We start from the raw sequence: 16941 nt of genomic DNA on the forward strand, positions 1-16941 counted from the left end.
GGTATGAGGCACCCCAACGTGCTGTTGTGAAATGTAAAAATAAAACTATGGCTGTCTGGGCTGTTTATGGGGTTAATACTATTAATCTATAGAAAGATCGGGCTGTATGATCATCGACTTTTGCCTATTTTGTTGTAAAAAAAATTCAATCTATGATCACATACGGCTAACTATTTAATCTATGATGCTGATATTGACAATTGACATTGACACTGACAGTTGTCAGTGACAGTAAGTTAAGTTAGGCATACATCTACTTTTTGTAGATAATTGATTTTGTATTGTAATTGTAAATAGTTATTTGTTTTTTTTGGCGGCAGCAGACGTGTATCAACTATCAAAGTATTATTAATAATTATTATTTGTTGTAATTTAAAAATATAATTCATCAGTTTTTGTAACCTAAATTAGCGCTTGACTTCAAAACTATAAGTTTACAGAGGTTATGGAATCTGAAACTAGTTACCATTCCATAAAAAATAACCCAAAATTCTTGCTTTCACTCAAAAGTAAATATGTGCACATACAACTCATCCAAAATCGTACAATTAACGGTTTTATACAAGCTATAGATCCTGAAGGACACAGGTTGGTTGCATTTTTAGCTATACTTCTATACTATTAATAAAATAATAAAATAAAAAAGTAAAGATTCTGGTGTCGTATGGGTAATCTCTGGATTTACTTATTGAACAAATTTTGACAAAGGACAACCGATCACGCATTTCCGAGATTTCATAAAGATTGCATCCGACTATACTGCCATTTTTGTCTTTAAGCAATATTGTTGTGTTCCCATTTGAAGATTATGATAGCCAGTTGCTGCTGACATCATTATCAGACTATTTCTGGCCTACATTGTTGGGCCTTCCTCCTGATAAGAGAGAGGTTATAGACTCACCATACTGCTCAAATGCAGGTTGATGGGCTTAATGTGATAATGTTTTTTTAACAACCACTATCTGATGAAATTCATGATGGGTTGTAACACCACCAACTTTCACACTCTGGGCTGTGATTTTTTACTGAAAAATAAGAAAAAAGAAGCATAGTATTTCACAACTTTAGGTCAGTTCAAACCTCTGATCTGAAGGCTTATAAGTAAACTACTAAATGATTTAGATCTCAAGAATGTCCTTTGAGTGCAATGTCACTTAACATCAAGTGTTAACAGTCTTGTAGAATGAAAAGAAAATTATATAAAACTTATCAAATTAATTTATTTTCAGCATAATTCTCCTGGAGCCTCGTGGTGAAAGTTATCGAACAATTTTAATACCTGGACACTCGGTGCTGGACCTTTCTATAACAGATCCCTCGTCTGACACTAAGCCGCCAAAAGTGCATGCACTGCAACCATCTAAGATTGTTACAGACTTGGTTCCCAAACGAAGGAAGTTAATGTCTTGGTTGAAAAGAAATCGGTTGTCAGTGATAGAGAAAGATAATAACATAGTGTTAGGCAATGTGCTGATATTACCTCCATATGACGCCACATGTATATACTCAACTAATGTCATAGTAGCAAGACATGTTAAGGGAATAGTGGATAAGATGCCTGACGATTTTGTCGAAACTTGATTTGGAATTTAGAATATCAATTTTCTTAAGTATTTTTGTAAATAATATGATTTTCATGACCTTACCGATGTATTATAATTGCCTTGCTCCTAATTTATCCTAATCTAAATATTTTCCATGTCCAATTTTCAAGAATTTTTACTATAAAACTTCATACATATTATATAACAAAGTCTACCACCAAATATATCTGCCTATGTATCTCTATCTTTACTGTAACGAATGTATCGAAGACTACTGAATAATTGGCTGGTGGGAGGCTTCGGCCGTGGCTAGTTACAATCTTACCGGCAAAGACGTACCACCTAATGATTTAGCGTTCCCGCACGGTGACTGGCACTCTGACGCCGTGGGTTGACATTTTTCTATTTCTCTTTTAATGATAATTAGCGGACGCCCGCGACTTCGTCCGCGTGGTATTGAGTTTTTCAAACATTGCATGGGAACCATGGATTTTTAGCCTGTGTGTTAATCCATAGTGAAATCTATTTCCATTTCAAATTTCAGCCAAATCGTTTCAGTAGCCGCAGCGTAAAGGAGGAACAAACATACACACCCACTTACACAATAACTTTCGCCTTTATAATATTAGTGTGATTGTAAGAGGTAGTTTGTGTGGTTGTAGGGGTAATCTCTGGATCTACAGAACCGATTTTGAAAGTTCGTTCACCGATAGAAAGCTACGTTATTTGCGAGTGTCATAGGCTATGTTTTCACTCCGTGTTCCTACGCGGGTGCGGGTGAAATCGTGGGGCGTTTTAGCGGCATTTTTTCGTCTTTTATAAATTTTGTATTATCTCCGAAACTATATGACTAATTAACATACTGTAAAAGACAAATCTTATCACTATAATATCCTCTCGATTATTAAGTAATTCATTTTGATAAGGAAGTTTAGTTTTGTAAATAATGACGTAAACCTTAATAGATGAATTAAATAATTTATTGAAGTACTATATCTGCTATAGTATATAAGATAGGTTTTAGATTAAAATTTTGATAAAAATCATTACTGATTTTTCTTATATGACCGTATAATAATTGTTACAATAGTTAATTGTTATTTTAAATCAATCCTCGTATTTGTAAACTATTACATGTTTTAAATTGTGTACTTGGAGTTTTTTCTAGGCATAATACAAGATACGCGTGAAAAAGCTAGTACCTGATATTACCTCATATCTTCCAAACCGCTGAACGGATTTAAAAAAAAAACAGTATGACCACTGAGACTTTAAAGACTCGAGATATATGCATGTACACGCAAGGTATACACAATATGGGTATCAAATTAAGAAGTAATTGTGAACGATTGTAAAATGGTATGTCATGCTCATGACCATGTTGAAAAAATTACCATTATTTATCTTTACTTTAAATACTATCTAATACATATTGTAGAGGTAAAGTTTGTGGTATTGTAGGGGCTAATCACTGAATTTACTGAACCGATTTAGAAAATTCTATTATTAATAGAAAGCCACATTATTTGTGAGTGTCATAGGCTTTATTTTATCCCCGTATTCTCACGAGGACGGCAAATGCGTGTGTGGAACCACGGGGTTGCCGCTCGGCTAGAATTTATCGGCGGTGTAGATTAAATACACACTTAATTTTCAACCCATATTCGGCTCACTGCTGAGCTCGAGTCTAATCTCAGAATGAGAGGGGTTAGGCCAATAGTCCACCACGCTGACCCCATGCGCATTGGCAGACGTCACACACGCAGAGAAATAAGAAAACGTTTTCCTTCGTCGTTTTTTGAGGCACGTGATATTTAATTTCTTAAAATGCACACAAATGAAAAGTTGGAAGTGCATGCCCCGGACCGGTTTCGAACTCGCCCTCCGGAATGGGAGGCAGAGGTCATATCCACTGGGCTATCACGGCTTATAAATACACACATCACTTACGCAATAAGGGATATACTAGGAAAAAATCCTTACTTTACATGAACTTAGGGACGGAACCCCAAATTTTCTTTTTACCTAAGTAGTGGTTGTTTTTTTTTTAATTTATCTACATAATATACTTATTTATTTAATCAAAGTATGTACCATTGCTATCTATGCACTTTTGCCACTTCATAGGTAGTTCATTGATCCCTTTACTAAAACTATTCAGATTTATATGGGAACCAATAGAATCTTTGAATATGCTTTGGACTGCCTCATCAAAGTTGATTTTCTTCGAAAAAAAAATGGTAATTTGTTGGAGCAAGGTCCGGTGAGTACGGTGATGTCTTAGACATTCCAATTGAAGGCTGACGCTCCTCTAATTTGGTAGCCGTCTGTTGTGCAGTGTGTGGTCTAGCGTTGTCCTGATGCAGCAGTAGCCTATACCTTGAGCGATTGACCAACCTCGGTGGTGGTCTAAGTTTGCAGCACAGAACACTAATAGATATCCGCCATAATCGTCTGGCCAGATTAAAAAAAAACTGTAGTGAACGACACCAATACTAGTAGTCCACCAAACTCTCACAAGTGATTTTTTTTTGAGTCACTTTTCGCTTAGGGAGGACCGCGGATTATGGGAATAGGGATGATGACAGTTTTTTAAATTGTATATAAATTAAGAGTATACTAATAGTTAAGCAATTTTGTAAAAGGAACAGGGTATCTGCGATCATTACTTTCGGAGCTACAGGGATTTAAAGAGTCAGATTTGCGGCGCTGCTGCGGATCCTTGAAAAACGCCCCATGGCTGGCATTGGCATGGCAATGGCTCGAACTAATGACGTCATAGGCAATGTAATGATCGTTAGATTTGTATGCGCGTTCAAACAAAATTACTAATATCTTTGTTTTTATGTAATGTAAGGAAGCTAAAACTGTATGAATTTTTATCTAATTACGATAAAATATTTTAATAGATTTTGAAATTTTATAATCTCATTTATTTTGCAAATATCCAGACAATTTTTGCTTTTTATGTATAAATTAGTTAACATTGACCCTATTTACCCGAATGTATCATAAAAATCAATATATTCAAACCTAGTCATCATCCCCATTGCCCCCATTGGCTAGTTCGTGTATTTGTATCATACTTTTATTATTATACTAGCAAACACCACGCGGTTTCGCCCGCTTGGTTCCCGTTCCCGTAGGAATACGGGGATAATAATTATATAGCCTATAGCCTTTCTCGATAAATGGGCTATCTAACACTGAAAGAATTTTTCAAATCGGACCAGTAGTTCCTGAGATTAGCGCGTTCAATCGAACAAACTCTTCAGCTTTTTATTATTAGTATAGATATAAACGTGAAACTTCGTATGGATGTATGTTACTCTTTAACGCCGCAACTATAGTCAAATTGAGTATGTATTTTAAACTATGTAAACAAACAAAAACAGCTGACTCAGGGGTACTCAACATTTTATCATTATTAACGAATATTATCATGAAATAAAACTTCCTGTGATAAACAAATATTTTTTTAATTCTATATTCCTATATAATATATCCTGTTATTTATCAAACAGATAATGCTTCACTTATATTAAGGGTTCCGTAGGCAATAAAGAACTCTTATAGTTTTGTTTCTTTATTATGTAGAAGCAAGCATAAGGTTTCCTCGACATATTTAAACACATTAATCAAAACGGTTTTCTCGGAGGACGATAAGGGTGATTGATTCGTACGTTTCTTTTTTGGTGACGGAAACAATAGCAACGCGGAATAACTGCTCCGGCTAGTACCAGGCTCCGGTTCACTAATTTTCGTACTAAACTAAATAAAATTAATTAATTAAACTGATAAAAAACCCGACTGCATAAATGATAAAAAAACTGAAAAGAAAAAAAAAGCTCAGTCCAGAAGTGTAGAAAACAATGAGAAAACAGTCGGGACCTATTATATTGAATAGAATGATTTTCGTCTACATTTTTTATTAGGTCCCGACTTTAGTTTGATCAATTTTTATATCATTTATGCTGGGTTTTTATATTTGTTTAATTAATTAATTTATTTCACACTTTTTAGTTACGATAGATGGTGAATTTCGGATTTATTGGTTACGTTTGTTACAAAGTACGATAATGTATACCTAAGTCCAACCGAAATTAAGTAAATATTCAAAAAATCTACGCAACCCTCGGTGGCCGAATCCGACTCGCACTTGTCCGATTTTTATAATCAATATATTTCTTTTAGTCTATTTTAGGTGTTTTATAACTACACTTCATAAACCTCGCACCTTATAGTCGTCCGCCTCGCGTATTATGTATAGACTTAATTAATATTAGAATTAATAAATAACGTTTTCCTAATTGTAGTTTTTTTAATATGGCCATGATATACTATTTTGAAATTCTCACAAAAATCCCTTGAATTTGATTCGCATGTTGCAATATTCACAAAAAAAAAACTTCACCCCGATTCTATAGCGTCTCACAGTCGTCTTGTTGGTTTTTTTTTTCTAATTTCACCTATCTAAGAACACTTGGGTTATTAAAACAAATCTAACGTTATCTGAATTACGTAAATCCGTTCAACGGTTTGGAAGATATGAGGTAATAAAGAATATTACAAACAAGATACGCGCGAAAAACATAACCCTTCTTGCAGTCGGGTAAAAACAGTAAACAAACAACAAATAAACTATAATTAACAATAACAACGAAACGAGAACAAAACGAAATAACAAAAATTACAAGGGAAGAAAATACGCACGACAGACTGGATTTAGTTAACGAATCATTAACGAATACTGATATATAAGTAGGAGTATTAGTCATAGACAGCAAATAAAGTAGTGTTCTGTGCTGTGAAGTGTGAACTGTCAAATCTTCTTTCACTTATTAATACAAAATCAAAAAAATTATCATAGTATATGGTAATTCTGCAATAAATGAAAGGTTAAATTCACATTAAAATAAAACAAATCATCGTTTTAATTACAACTTCTTTCTTCTTTTGATATGAAAATACGACATTTATAAAATAATTAAAGTTATAATTTAATTTTATAAATGCACATTTAATACCCATAAAACTCAATATCTTTATTTTTCATAATGGTTTGTGACTCATGTCTGCTTGGGTTCTTTTTATGTCGTTTGTATTTTTTTTGTGCAAACTCTATATATTTAACATAGAGGAATTAGAAATGGAAATGGATCGCACCCAAATGCAGCAACAAAATTGTCTGTCGTTTTTTGAAGGGTACGAGGTAAACTCAGTCATCGATAATATTTAACAAAAATAAATAATAAAATATTTAATAAGAATAATATAATCTGTCCACAGAATATTAAATTAATGGATCGATGTTTTGCTGTTTGTTCGTTCGTTAGAAGAATAGTATCTATTTTTCTTTTAGATATTGTTTTTATTACAAATTTATTATTTATTATAATTATGTTTTTGATGACCTCCGTGGCGCAGTGGTATGCGCGGTGGATTTACAAGAAGGAGGTCCTGGGTTGGATTCCCGACTGGGCTGATTGAGGTTTTCTTAATTGGACCAGGTCTGGCTGGTGGAAGGCTTCGGCCGTGGCTAGTTACCACCCTACCGGCAAAGACGTACCGCCGAGCGATTTAGCGTTCCGGTACGATGCCGTAACCGAAAGGGGTGTGGATTTTCATCCTCCTCCTTACAAGTTAGCCCGCTTCCATCTAAGACTACATCATCACTTACCATCAGGTGAGATTGTAGTCAAGGGCTAACTTGTAAACAATAAAAAAAAAAAATCTTAGATTGCATCATCGCTTACCATCAGGTGAAACTGAAATCGAACGTCACGTCATCTTTTAGTGAATTAGAAGTTGTTGACCATTTTTCATGCCATTGAACTACTTACTACACAAACCGGAATGATTAGGGAGTTTTTTCAGTCGACGAAAACGATTACAACAATGAAACATCGATACGATATAAGTATACACGCGTTAGATCGTTGATTGATTGACAGAGAGGTAACGTCTTGCGAGGCAGGTCCTTCTATAATTAGTCCAAGATAATTAATTAATTGTATGTGAATCCGGGCTCAAAAGGGCTAGAACCCAGAGCCGTAAACTTATTATTAAAAATAAAATGTATGTGAATCGAAACGAAAAGTGTCGCCTAAAAGAACCTTTTTGAGTAGTGATATTGTTGTGTAAAAAGCCTAAAGTTGCGGACTATAGAACAATTTTTGACTACCAATGTAAAAACAAAACTTAAAATTATTGTCAGTAACATACAGTCTGTTGACTTTGACAGTACTTTGACATAAGGCACAAAAAGGCTAGAACTCAGAGCCATAAAGCCAGTCTATCCCTTCATTTGTGGTCTGTGGTCTATCCAATTAAAAAATACACTGACTGACGTACAAAAAAAATCGAATTTTTCTTCCCGATGTATGTAAACAATCCAGAAGATTTGATTTGATTTCCACCAAATTAACATTTTATTATTAATAAAATTTATAATAAATAGATTTTATAAAGGACATGTTTACCCACCGGGACATGAAAATGGAAGATGTGTAAAGATTTTTTGTAAATAAGTAACTTGTTACAAAGTTGTCAAACAAGTTTGGTGAGTGATTTAATTTAATAAAATTAGTTTGTAGACATGTTTTTATGCAGACTGTTTTAGTATGCTTAACTTAATGGAGTCATAATTCATGCTTTATTTAATAATTACTATAAAAGTGAGGTTAAATGCTAAAGATTTCTATCTTTTAGTATTACTTAGTCTCAAGTTACACGCAATCTATATCCATTCAGATAATGTAAGCTACTGCATGGTCAGGCAGTCTAGAGCTTAGACCCACTACTTTGGCCCAATGCAGATTGGTGGGCTTACATTTATAATGTTTGAAATAGTAATAATTACTAACATGTACAGCAGAGCACACAAACAAATTCTTAATGCCGCCTGGTTACCAAATTGTTAATCAATAGTTGGTTACTGATGGATTTAACTAAACAAAAAAAATCTAACATATATTCAGAGCCAAGAAGTGACTCTTTATTCATCCGCATATCATAGCCAACAGAAAAATAGCTCTTAAATGTTCTACATGTCTGAATCGTACTCAATCTGAACATTGGAAGGATGCTGAATAAGTAGTACCTCCTAGTGAGACAATGACGCTCCTAACACATTTCTTTCTCTTCCTAGTACTGATCGCAGATTGGCAGTACAAGAAAACAAAATATATCTGTACTACTAATACAAGGAGAAAATATTTCATTGTTTATTTGGTTTGTTTCTCAATTAGGGCGATTTAAAACCACTGGGCCGATTTGAAAAATTCTTTCACCATTGATGTCCTAATTCATGCTTGATTAACATGCACATGTAATATTATTAATTCAAGTGTAAGTCTGTCTGTATTTTACCTTTTCACAGCTAAATTACTTTTTTTACCTTATTACCAAGTTGAATGAAAAGACATTGACCAACTGACAATGAGGATTAGTATTGGTATCATCTTTTTTGTGCCACTATGAAATAAAGATTAATTGAATGTATGATTTGAAGACTTTTAAATGTAACATTTCATAGCAGTCATTAAGTGTCAAGTTATGCATTTTACACACAGAAAATGAAATTCAAAACAGAATTTTTAAGTTAATAAAATGAAAGAATGAAAAAATATAAATGAAAGACTGTTTAAACTAAAACGCTGGTTATAAAGTAAAAGCTGTTTTGGAATTCAATTTCTAGCGATGTCCTGTTTCACTTTGAGTTTAGTGCCTTACTTACTTACCAATGTTGGAGTTACCCTGATCATTGACTCCTCGCAATGACTGCCAGCTGATACATCACAAACAAACTGAGCTATTAATACACCGGTCTGAACTTTCCAAGATCTACTCAGTTCAGTGATACTTCTTATGCCCATTGTCTTTTAGTAAAGAGATGTCCTTGTCATTTAGTAATGAGATAAATTGACCCTTAGAGCAGAACATAGGCTTCTTTTTATATCAGAAAATACATGATCCCACAAGATTTGAGGTATACTGAATTTCATGCATAAAACTGTGTATCAGCTTCACAATGGTTAAATGATTACAGGGTCAGCGATGGATTCATCTGTGGCTCTAGCCAGCCAGCCTGTGGAAGAGATAGTCATAAAGTGTGAAGTCATAGAGATATCTGACGAGGAGCCAGGATCGGAAGAACCAAAAAAGTAAGATTCATTAATTCTTTAATAGGACAAGAGCTATCTTATTTTATGTAAGCTTAAACTTTATCAGCCCAGTTTCCTACAATAGGTAAGTACGCTAGCCAATAGGGTAGTTGACTCATATCAAATTTAATATTAACAATGTTAATTTAGTATAGTAAATGGAAAAGGAATTGAAACGCAAAGAAATAAATATGTCCATTAAGAGGAGAACCTTCAATACGTCTATACTCCCATGTATAACATACGGAAGCGAAACTTGGTCCCTGACACAAAAACATAGAGAAAAGATAGCTAAGTGTCAGAGGGCAATGGAACGAAGTATTTTGGGTATAAGACTAACGGACAGGATCACCTCAAGTGAGATAAAACATAGGACAAAACTTGCTGATGTTCTCATTAGAATCAACCTCTTGAAATGGCGTTGGCCGGGACACATGTTGCGCTGCACAACCGATAAATGGAGCAAGCAGGTGACACTCTGGTACCCAAGAGACAGTACCAGACAACGTGGACGTCCAATAAGAAGGTAGGAGGACGACATCCGCCTAACCCTGGGGCCACGCTGGACCAGAGTTGCGGCTGACAGGGTGCAGTGGAAGCAGCTGGAGGAGGCCTATGTCAGAAGACACTTTGAACAGCGGGACATAATATAATCAATCAAATCAAACACCACACTCATGTAACCAAAAGCTGTTCAAAATAAAAGGCTATTTTATTTATTTATTTTATAAAGGTGGGTTCAGATTGGTGCAATGCAACATGCAATGCAAGAATTTGACGTCCACATTGCAATGTATCACGAATGCTCGTGGTTTGGACGCCTCGCGCGCACGAACTGCGCCTGGGTCGCGCACGCTTCGAGCGTTACAACTCGTGCGCGGTTCGATCCGAGATTTGTCGGTTTTTGGTAAGAACACAAAAGGGCGCGCAGTGTGCGCAGGACTGAGCCGACTGATTCGTAGTCAATGCCCGTACCGCGCGCGCCATACGTCCAAGGCAGCAGTGAACATGCAATGTAGGGCAGAATATTACATTACATGTACCCACCTTAAATGGAATAAGGGTCCAAATATTGATTAAAAATAGTATTTCTTTGTCCATTGCAGGAAGCGTCGTAAGCGAGTGGCGCCCAAGTCGCCGCAGTCTTGCGAGCAGTGCGGCAAGGTGTTCCAGACGGGCTACGAGCTGAAGAAGCACAGGCGCACGCACACCGGCGAGCGGCCCTACATGTGCACGACCTGCGGGAAGACGTACACACAGCTCGGACATCTCAGTATACACAGTTTATCACATAAGGGTAACTGACACACTTTGATATAAAACGCTTGGATATACCTGTAGTCAATGTGGCATCTTTGCAATAACCTTAGCACAGCCCAGGTTTCTACCGAAGGCTTTCTCATAATCCACAAACGCTAAGCAAAGTGGCTGGGTATACTCCTGAGTCTTCTGTATAACCTGCCACAGCGTATGGATGTGGTCTATGGTACTAAAGCCTTTTTGGAATCCGGCTTGTTCGGGAGGCAAGAAGTCGTCTAACCAATTAGCGAGACGGTTTGTAATGACTCTCGAGAACAATTTGTAAACACGACTCAGCAACGAGATGGGTCGCTAATTGTTCAGCAAGGTGTTGTCACCTTTTTTGAAGAACAGAACCATGTTCAGTTGCCACGCCTCAGGCGTCGTGCCCTCGTGAATGACGGATTTGAACAATCGCTAAAGGACTTTAAGTATTGGTTTTCCACCCGCTTTCAGGAGTTCTGCTGTGATTCCGTCCTTAGCTGGTGCCTTATTGGTCTTTAGTTGTTTGAGAGCAGTACTAATCTAGTATAGGCTGACGTCCGGGATATCTTCGGTATAGTGTCGGGTCTTCTTGGCTCTCGGATCTTTTGCCAAATTGACAACAGGCTGTTGAGTAGCTGTGTATAACTGTCCGAACTTCTCGACCTCGCTTAATATCTCGGGCTTTGAAGAAATCAGATTACTCTGCTCGGTCTTCAGACGCGTCAGCATTCGCAAGAGATCTGTCTATTGGACAGAGGCAGTCTGTCCAATAGACAGATCTCTTGCGAAAACTTTTTAGCCTCGATTATTTTCAACCGCATTTTTAATACGCTCGGTATGGAAGTTTTACAAGGTTTGCGACTTAGATATCTAAGTCTATTGATTCTTCGGTATTTTGACGCATCTGCGGAAGATTGTAATCTCAATTCTTGCCTCTCTTCCATGAGTTTAAGTGTTTGGTGTGTGAACTTTTTGTTCTTTTCGTACAATGGGTCTTATAGAATTTAGATCCAACCGTATGGACAGTTTCCACAAACCTGTTGTTGAGATCGTCCACATAATCGCAATTTGCTAGGCAATAAAAGCGGTTCTGCAGTTCTAGTTGAAAGGACTTGGGGTCTTGAATATGGGCACGAGTAGGTCGGAGCGTAGACTTCACCAGTCGATACCGTTCCAGCTGAACGTTGATATTCAACGTGACTCTAACCATTCGATGATCGCTACCGATTTTCAGCCTGTTGATCACAGAGACTCTCTGGAGACTTCTCTGCGTGATCAGGAAATGATGAATCAGGAATGAGGAGATCCGCAGACGAACCAAAGTCACTGACATAGCTCAGCGAGTCGCGAAGTTGAAGTGGCAATAGGCGGGCCACATAGTTCGAAGAGCCGATGGACGTTGTTGTCCCAAGGTGCTGGAATGGCGACCCTGCACCGGAAAGCGCAGTGTTGGGCGAACCCCCACTAGGTGGACCGAGGATATCAAGCGGGTTGCAGGGAGCCGCTGGATGCTGGCGGCTCGAGATTGTTGTGATTGGAGGTCCATGCAAGAGGCCTATGTCCAGCAGTGGACGTCCATCGGCTGATAAGGTAAGGATCACAGAGACATCGTTGAATATATGCCTGTGGTAGACAAGATGAAATTAATCTCGTTTTTCGTAGAACCATCGGGGCTCATCCAAGTCAAGTTCCGCTGTGGTTGCTTCTTGAAGAAGGAGTTAATCATAAAGAGGCCCTCCTTCTTCACCGCGCTGCTCGTAAGACTTATTGTATGTTCTGTGGCGGCAGGTATAAAGAACTTCAACTGCTCGGAGTGCGGGGCGTCGTTCTACCGCAAGGCGGACCTGGACCGGCACGAGAAGGTGCACACGGGCGAGAAGCCGCACCAGTGCGAGATCTGCTCCAAGAGCTTCACGCAGAAGAACAACCTCGTCATGCACTTCAAGATGCACCTGGGCGAGAAGCCGCACCAGTGCGAAGTTTGCAACAAGAGGTAGGAGCGATGTTTTATGCTGTACTAGCGGACGCCCGCGACTTCGTCCACCCTTAGACCTCCTTAATCCTAAATTAAAACCTACTAATTACAAGCTACCTCCCTGCCAAATTTCATCTTTGTATGTCAAACGATTTTCAAGATTTCGTGATGACCTTTCGCATTTATATATTAAAATATGAGAGCCGTGGTAGCCCAGTGGATATGATCTCTGCCTCCGATTCTGGAGGGTATATGTTCGAATCCGGTCCGGGGCATATACCCCCAACTCTTCAGTTGTGTGAATACTAAGAAATTAAATATCAGGTGTCTCAAACGGTGAAGGAAACATCGTGAGGAAACATACCAAAGAATTTTCTTAATTCTCTGCGTGTGTGAAGTCTGCCAATCCGCATTGGGCCAGCGTGGTGGACTATTGGCCTAACCCCTCATTCTGAGAGGAGACTCGAGCTCAGCAGTGAGCCGATTATGGGTTGATAATGATGATGATGTTACCTGCCTGCAAATAGTATTCAAATTTAGCGACGCCACTGAGCACACACATTCACAATTTTGTATTTACTAACCTTATATACAGGGTGCTCGTCAGTATTTCCCATATCACTAGAGTTATATTTTGTACAAAAAATTATTTAAAAATGTTCAAGGAATATTTGTTTTAAAATAAATTTTTTTGGGGGTAAATAACATTTCTTTTGTAATTAGATCTTAAAATGTGTGTCTTATACGCAGCCTTATAATTATGACGTAGCCAAGTTTGACGTATTTTAAATGCAAGGATAGTAAAGACTGGTTACATTAATAGTCGGAATTATTTGAATTACTTTGTATGAAAACAAAAAAAAATATATTTTTTATGTAGTTATTAAAAAACTTCAACGCTTATTTTACCCTATAGGGGTAGAATTTTGGAAAATATTGAATAACATTATTTTTAATATTTTGTTAATTTTTTTGTAAAATGATTATTAAATTAAATAGAGGTTGAAAGTTAACATCGATCTTTTTAAATTTTACAAAAACAAATCATGTAATACCTAAAGTTGTTTCTTTCTTTCTAGATTCCTCACAAGAAGCAAGATGGTGCTGCATTCAAAGAAGCACGACAAAGAGAGAAAGAAGAAAGAGATCATTAGCCATCATGTATAAGAGAAGCTGGAAAATAGAGACTAGCATCATTTATCACTAACATTCGACCGACATGACTCGTGTGGGGAAATAGACAAAATATATCAACCAACCGGAAATATATCTCTTTCATTGCGTTGGAACGAAAGAGATGGGACTGGAACTCCGTTGCCACTTTTTTTTTCGGCATCGGCATTTGTCTATTTCTCTTCACGACATACGTTGGGTCGCTTGTTAAATTGTAAATAGTCTACAATAAAGTGCACGACGACCCATCTCTTGACTCGGACTAATTACACAAGGAACTGACCCGCTACGTCAAAGTATATAATTTTTTTTTTTTATTCTTTACAAGTCAGCCCTTGACTACAATCTCACCTGATGGTAAGTGATGATGTAATCTAAGATGGAAGCGGGCTAACTTGTTAGGAGGAGAATAAAAATCCACGCTCCTATCGGTTTCTACACGACATCGTACCGGAACGCTAAATCGCTTGGCGGTACGTCTTTGTCGGAAGGGTGGTAACTAACCACGGCCGAAGCCTCCCACCAGCTAGACCTGGACCAATTAAGTAAACCTCAATCGGCCCAGCCGGGGATCGAACCCTAGACCTCCGTCATTAAATCCACCGCGCATACCACTGCGCTACGGAGGCCGTCAAAATCATATGATCAATGATCTAACGCCGTTTATAAAAACTGTTGCTATAGAATCGATGTTTCATTGTTGTAATCGTTTTCATTGTGTAAAGAGCCCCATCAGGTGAGATTGTAGTCAAGGGCTAATTCGTAAATAAAAATAAAATAAATGTAGTATAAGAACACGAAAAATACTTATTTGTGTTAACTGTTTTCGATGTGTGAGTTTACCTCGCCCCCCTCAAAAAACTACAGACAAACTGTTGGTCAATTTGTGTTCGATACATGTCCTTGTGCAGTTAGTCTGAGTCTCTTGACATGGGTTGTAGTCGTCGTCATAGGGGACTTGTTCGCCGCGACCACAACGTGATTACAGGTGGTATTAACATTCAATAATTATTTTATTGTAGATGGGAGGTAACACTGTTGGTATAAATGAGAGGGTATTTGATGACTTGAGCTCAGTTGTATGTTAGGCAGCGTAGACACCGTCACGCTGCCGGTCGCGTTAGTAATATTATGCAATAATGTTTTGTGTTATTTATCATAAATTGTTTAGTGTGAGTGTCGGGCAGGGGAGGTGAGTGTCGATGCATTCTAAAGGGATCCCTTAAACCTACTCCCAAGGTCACAAGTCCTGGGACCTGCTCGATGTGTTTCCTCTACCACAAAATATGGTACAATCACTGTCGCTGCTACCGTCGTCATGTGGAACGGTGGCAGAAGTATTTTGAACGTTGTAATCGCTTAGTGGAACACAGCTCTATAGCTTGGTAACTTCGTTGATGACACTTAAAAAATCTCTTACAGACACACTTAAAGACTCACTGCGGTTACTTTGTGGTTTTTCATCGCTTCATCACTTCATCAAAATGACCTTGACTACGACATTTCACATCAACTGACAGTGATATTTTGATTTTACTATCATCTATTATGCTCATTTCAACGAAATTACGTAAATAGCGGTTTTTCGTTTAAATAAAGTTACTACTTGCTACTATTATTACTTTAATACTGTCACTTTACGTAAAATGACGGTAACTATTTCATTTAGTTAAAACACGATGTTAGACGATTGCAAAAACGAAAATAAGATGAAAAACGATGTAGTGATTCATTATTTGAATGGTGCACTGAGATACATAACAGTAGGGTTGCCAACAATTTTTGAGAAAGATATAGTATTTTTCAAATTTAGCTTTATAATATGGTACGCTTCAAGAAAATATAGTACCTATATTACGGAGTTAGTGAAGAAATACGTTTATTTTCATAAAAAACTACCTATAATAATTGTTTGGGTTTGTTGCATTTTTCAGGTTTTTTGCCTATAATTGTGTCTAGAGTGTCATATTCTTATATGTAATTTATAAATTATTGAAAACTAAAAGTTAGTTACGAAACTCGATACTACGCTATTGCATCTGTCGAAAAATAATGTTTATAAAGTTTTAGAATGAAAGATTTGTGTTAGATTTCTTTGTTGAAAATGTAGTATTTTTGCGTACTGTATATTTCTTCAATAGTACGCAGACTAAAAAAATAGTACAATATTATATGTTACTAGCTGACGCCGCGCGGTTTCACCCGCGTGGTTCCCGTTCCCGTATGAATACGGGGATAAAATATAGCCTATAGCCTTCCTCGATAAATGGGCTATTTAACACTGAAAGAATTTTTCAAATCGGACCAGTAGTTCCTGAGATTAGCGCGTTCAATCAAACAAACAAATAAATAAACTCTTCAGCTTTATAATATTAGTATAGATAGTACGGTTGGCAACCCTACATAATAGGCCCACAAATGAGTCATGATCATAACGAGTTTGTATGTATAGTGCGCTGCCTACCCTAAGTACTGCCTTTGTGCACACCACTGCTAGTGTAAGCCTCTGTTGATGGTTTTAGTGTGTTATTATTTTATGATTAAGTGAATGAAATACGGGATGATTACAAAAAGTTATCAAATATACCTTTGTTTTATTTTCTTGCAATTCTGCAACAATTTTAATCTGCAACTAGCTGACGCCGCGCGGTTTTACCAGCGTGGTCCCCGTTCCCGAAGGAATACGGGGATAAAAATAATAGCCTTCCTCGATAAATGGGCTATTTAACACTAACACACATCAAAAGAATTTATCAAATCATACCAGTAGTTCCTGAGATTAGCGCGTTCATTCAAACAA

The 16941-nt window shown here is 37.2% G+C and overlaps 2 protein-coding genes across 3 annotated transcripts; both read left to right on the forward strand.

The window, feature by feature from the left end:
- Positions 1-245: 245 nt before the first annotated feature.
- Positions 246-5854, forward strand: LOC112045701 (uncharacterized). Its single transcript, XM_024081984.2, has 2 exons — positions 246-588; positions 1230-5854. The coding sequence occupies exons 1-2, from the start codon at positions 446-448 to the stop codon at positions 1579-1581; spliced, it is 495 nt and encodes a 164-aa protein (XP_023937752.2). The 5' UTR covers positions 246-445; the 3' UTR covers positions 1582-5854.
- Positions 5855-7865: 2011 nt separating this feature from the next.
- Positions 7866-16725, forward strand: LOC112045706 (gastrula zinc finger protein XlCGF49.1). 2 transcript variants are annotated; one of them, XM_052889676.1, is made up of 5 exons: positions 7866-8106; positions 9595-9709; positions 10816-11006; positions 12782-12986; positions 14048-16725. In XM_052889676.1, exons 2-5 carry the CDS (start codon positions 9603-9605, stop codon positions 14133-14135), a joined length of 591 nt encoding a protein of 196 aa, XP_052745636.1. In that variant the 5' UTR covers positions 7866-8106; positions 9595-9602; the 3' UTR covers positions 14136-16725. The 2 variants fall into 2 exon arrangements, with proteins under 2 accessions (XP_052745636.1, XP_023937759.2); XM_024081991.2 differs by having other exon boundaries at positions 9601-9709.
- Positions 16726-16941: the final 216 nt, after the last annotated feature.

The sequence above is a fragment of the Bicyclus anynana genome, chromosome 26 (assembly GCF_947172395.1).
Source record: "Bicyclus anynana chromosome 26, ilBicAnyn1.1, whole genome shotgun sequence".
NCBI classification, from domain to species: Eukaryota; Metazoa; Arthropoda; class Insecta; order Lepidoptera; family Nymphalidae; genus Bicyclus; species Bicyclus anynana.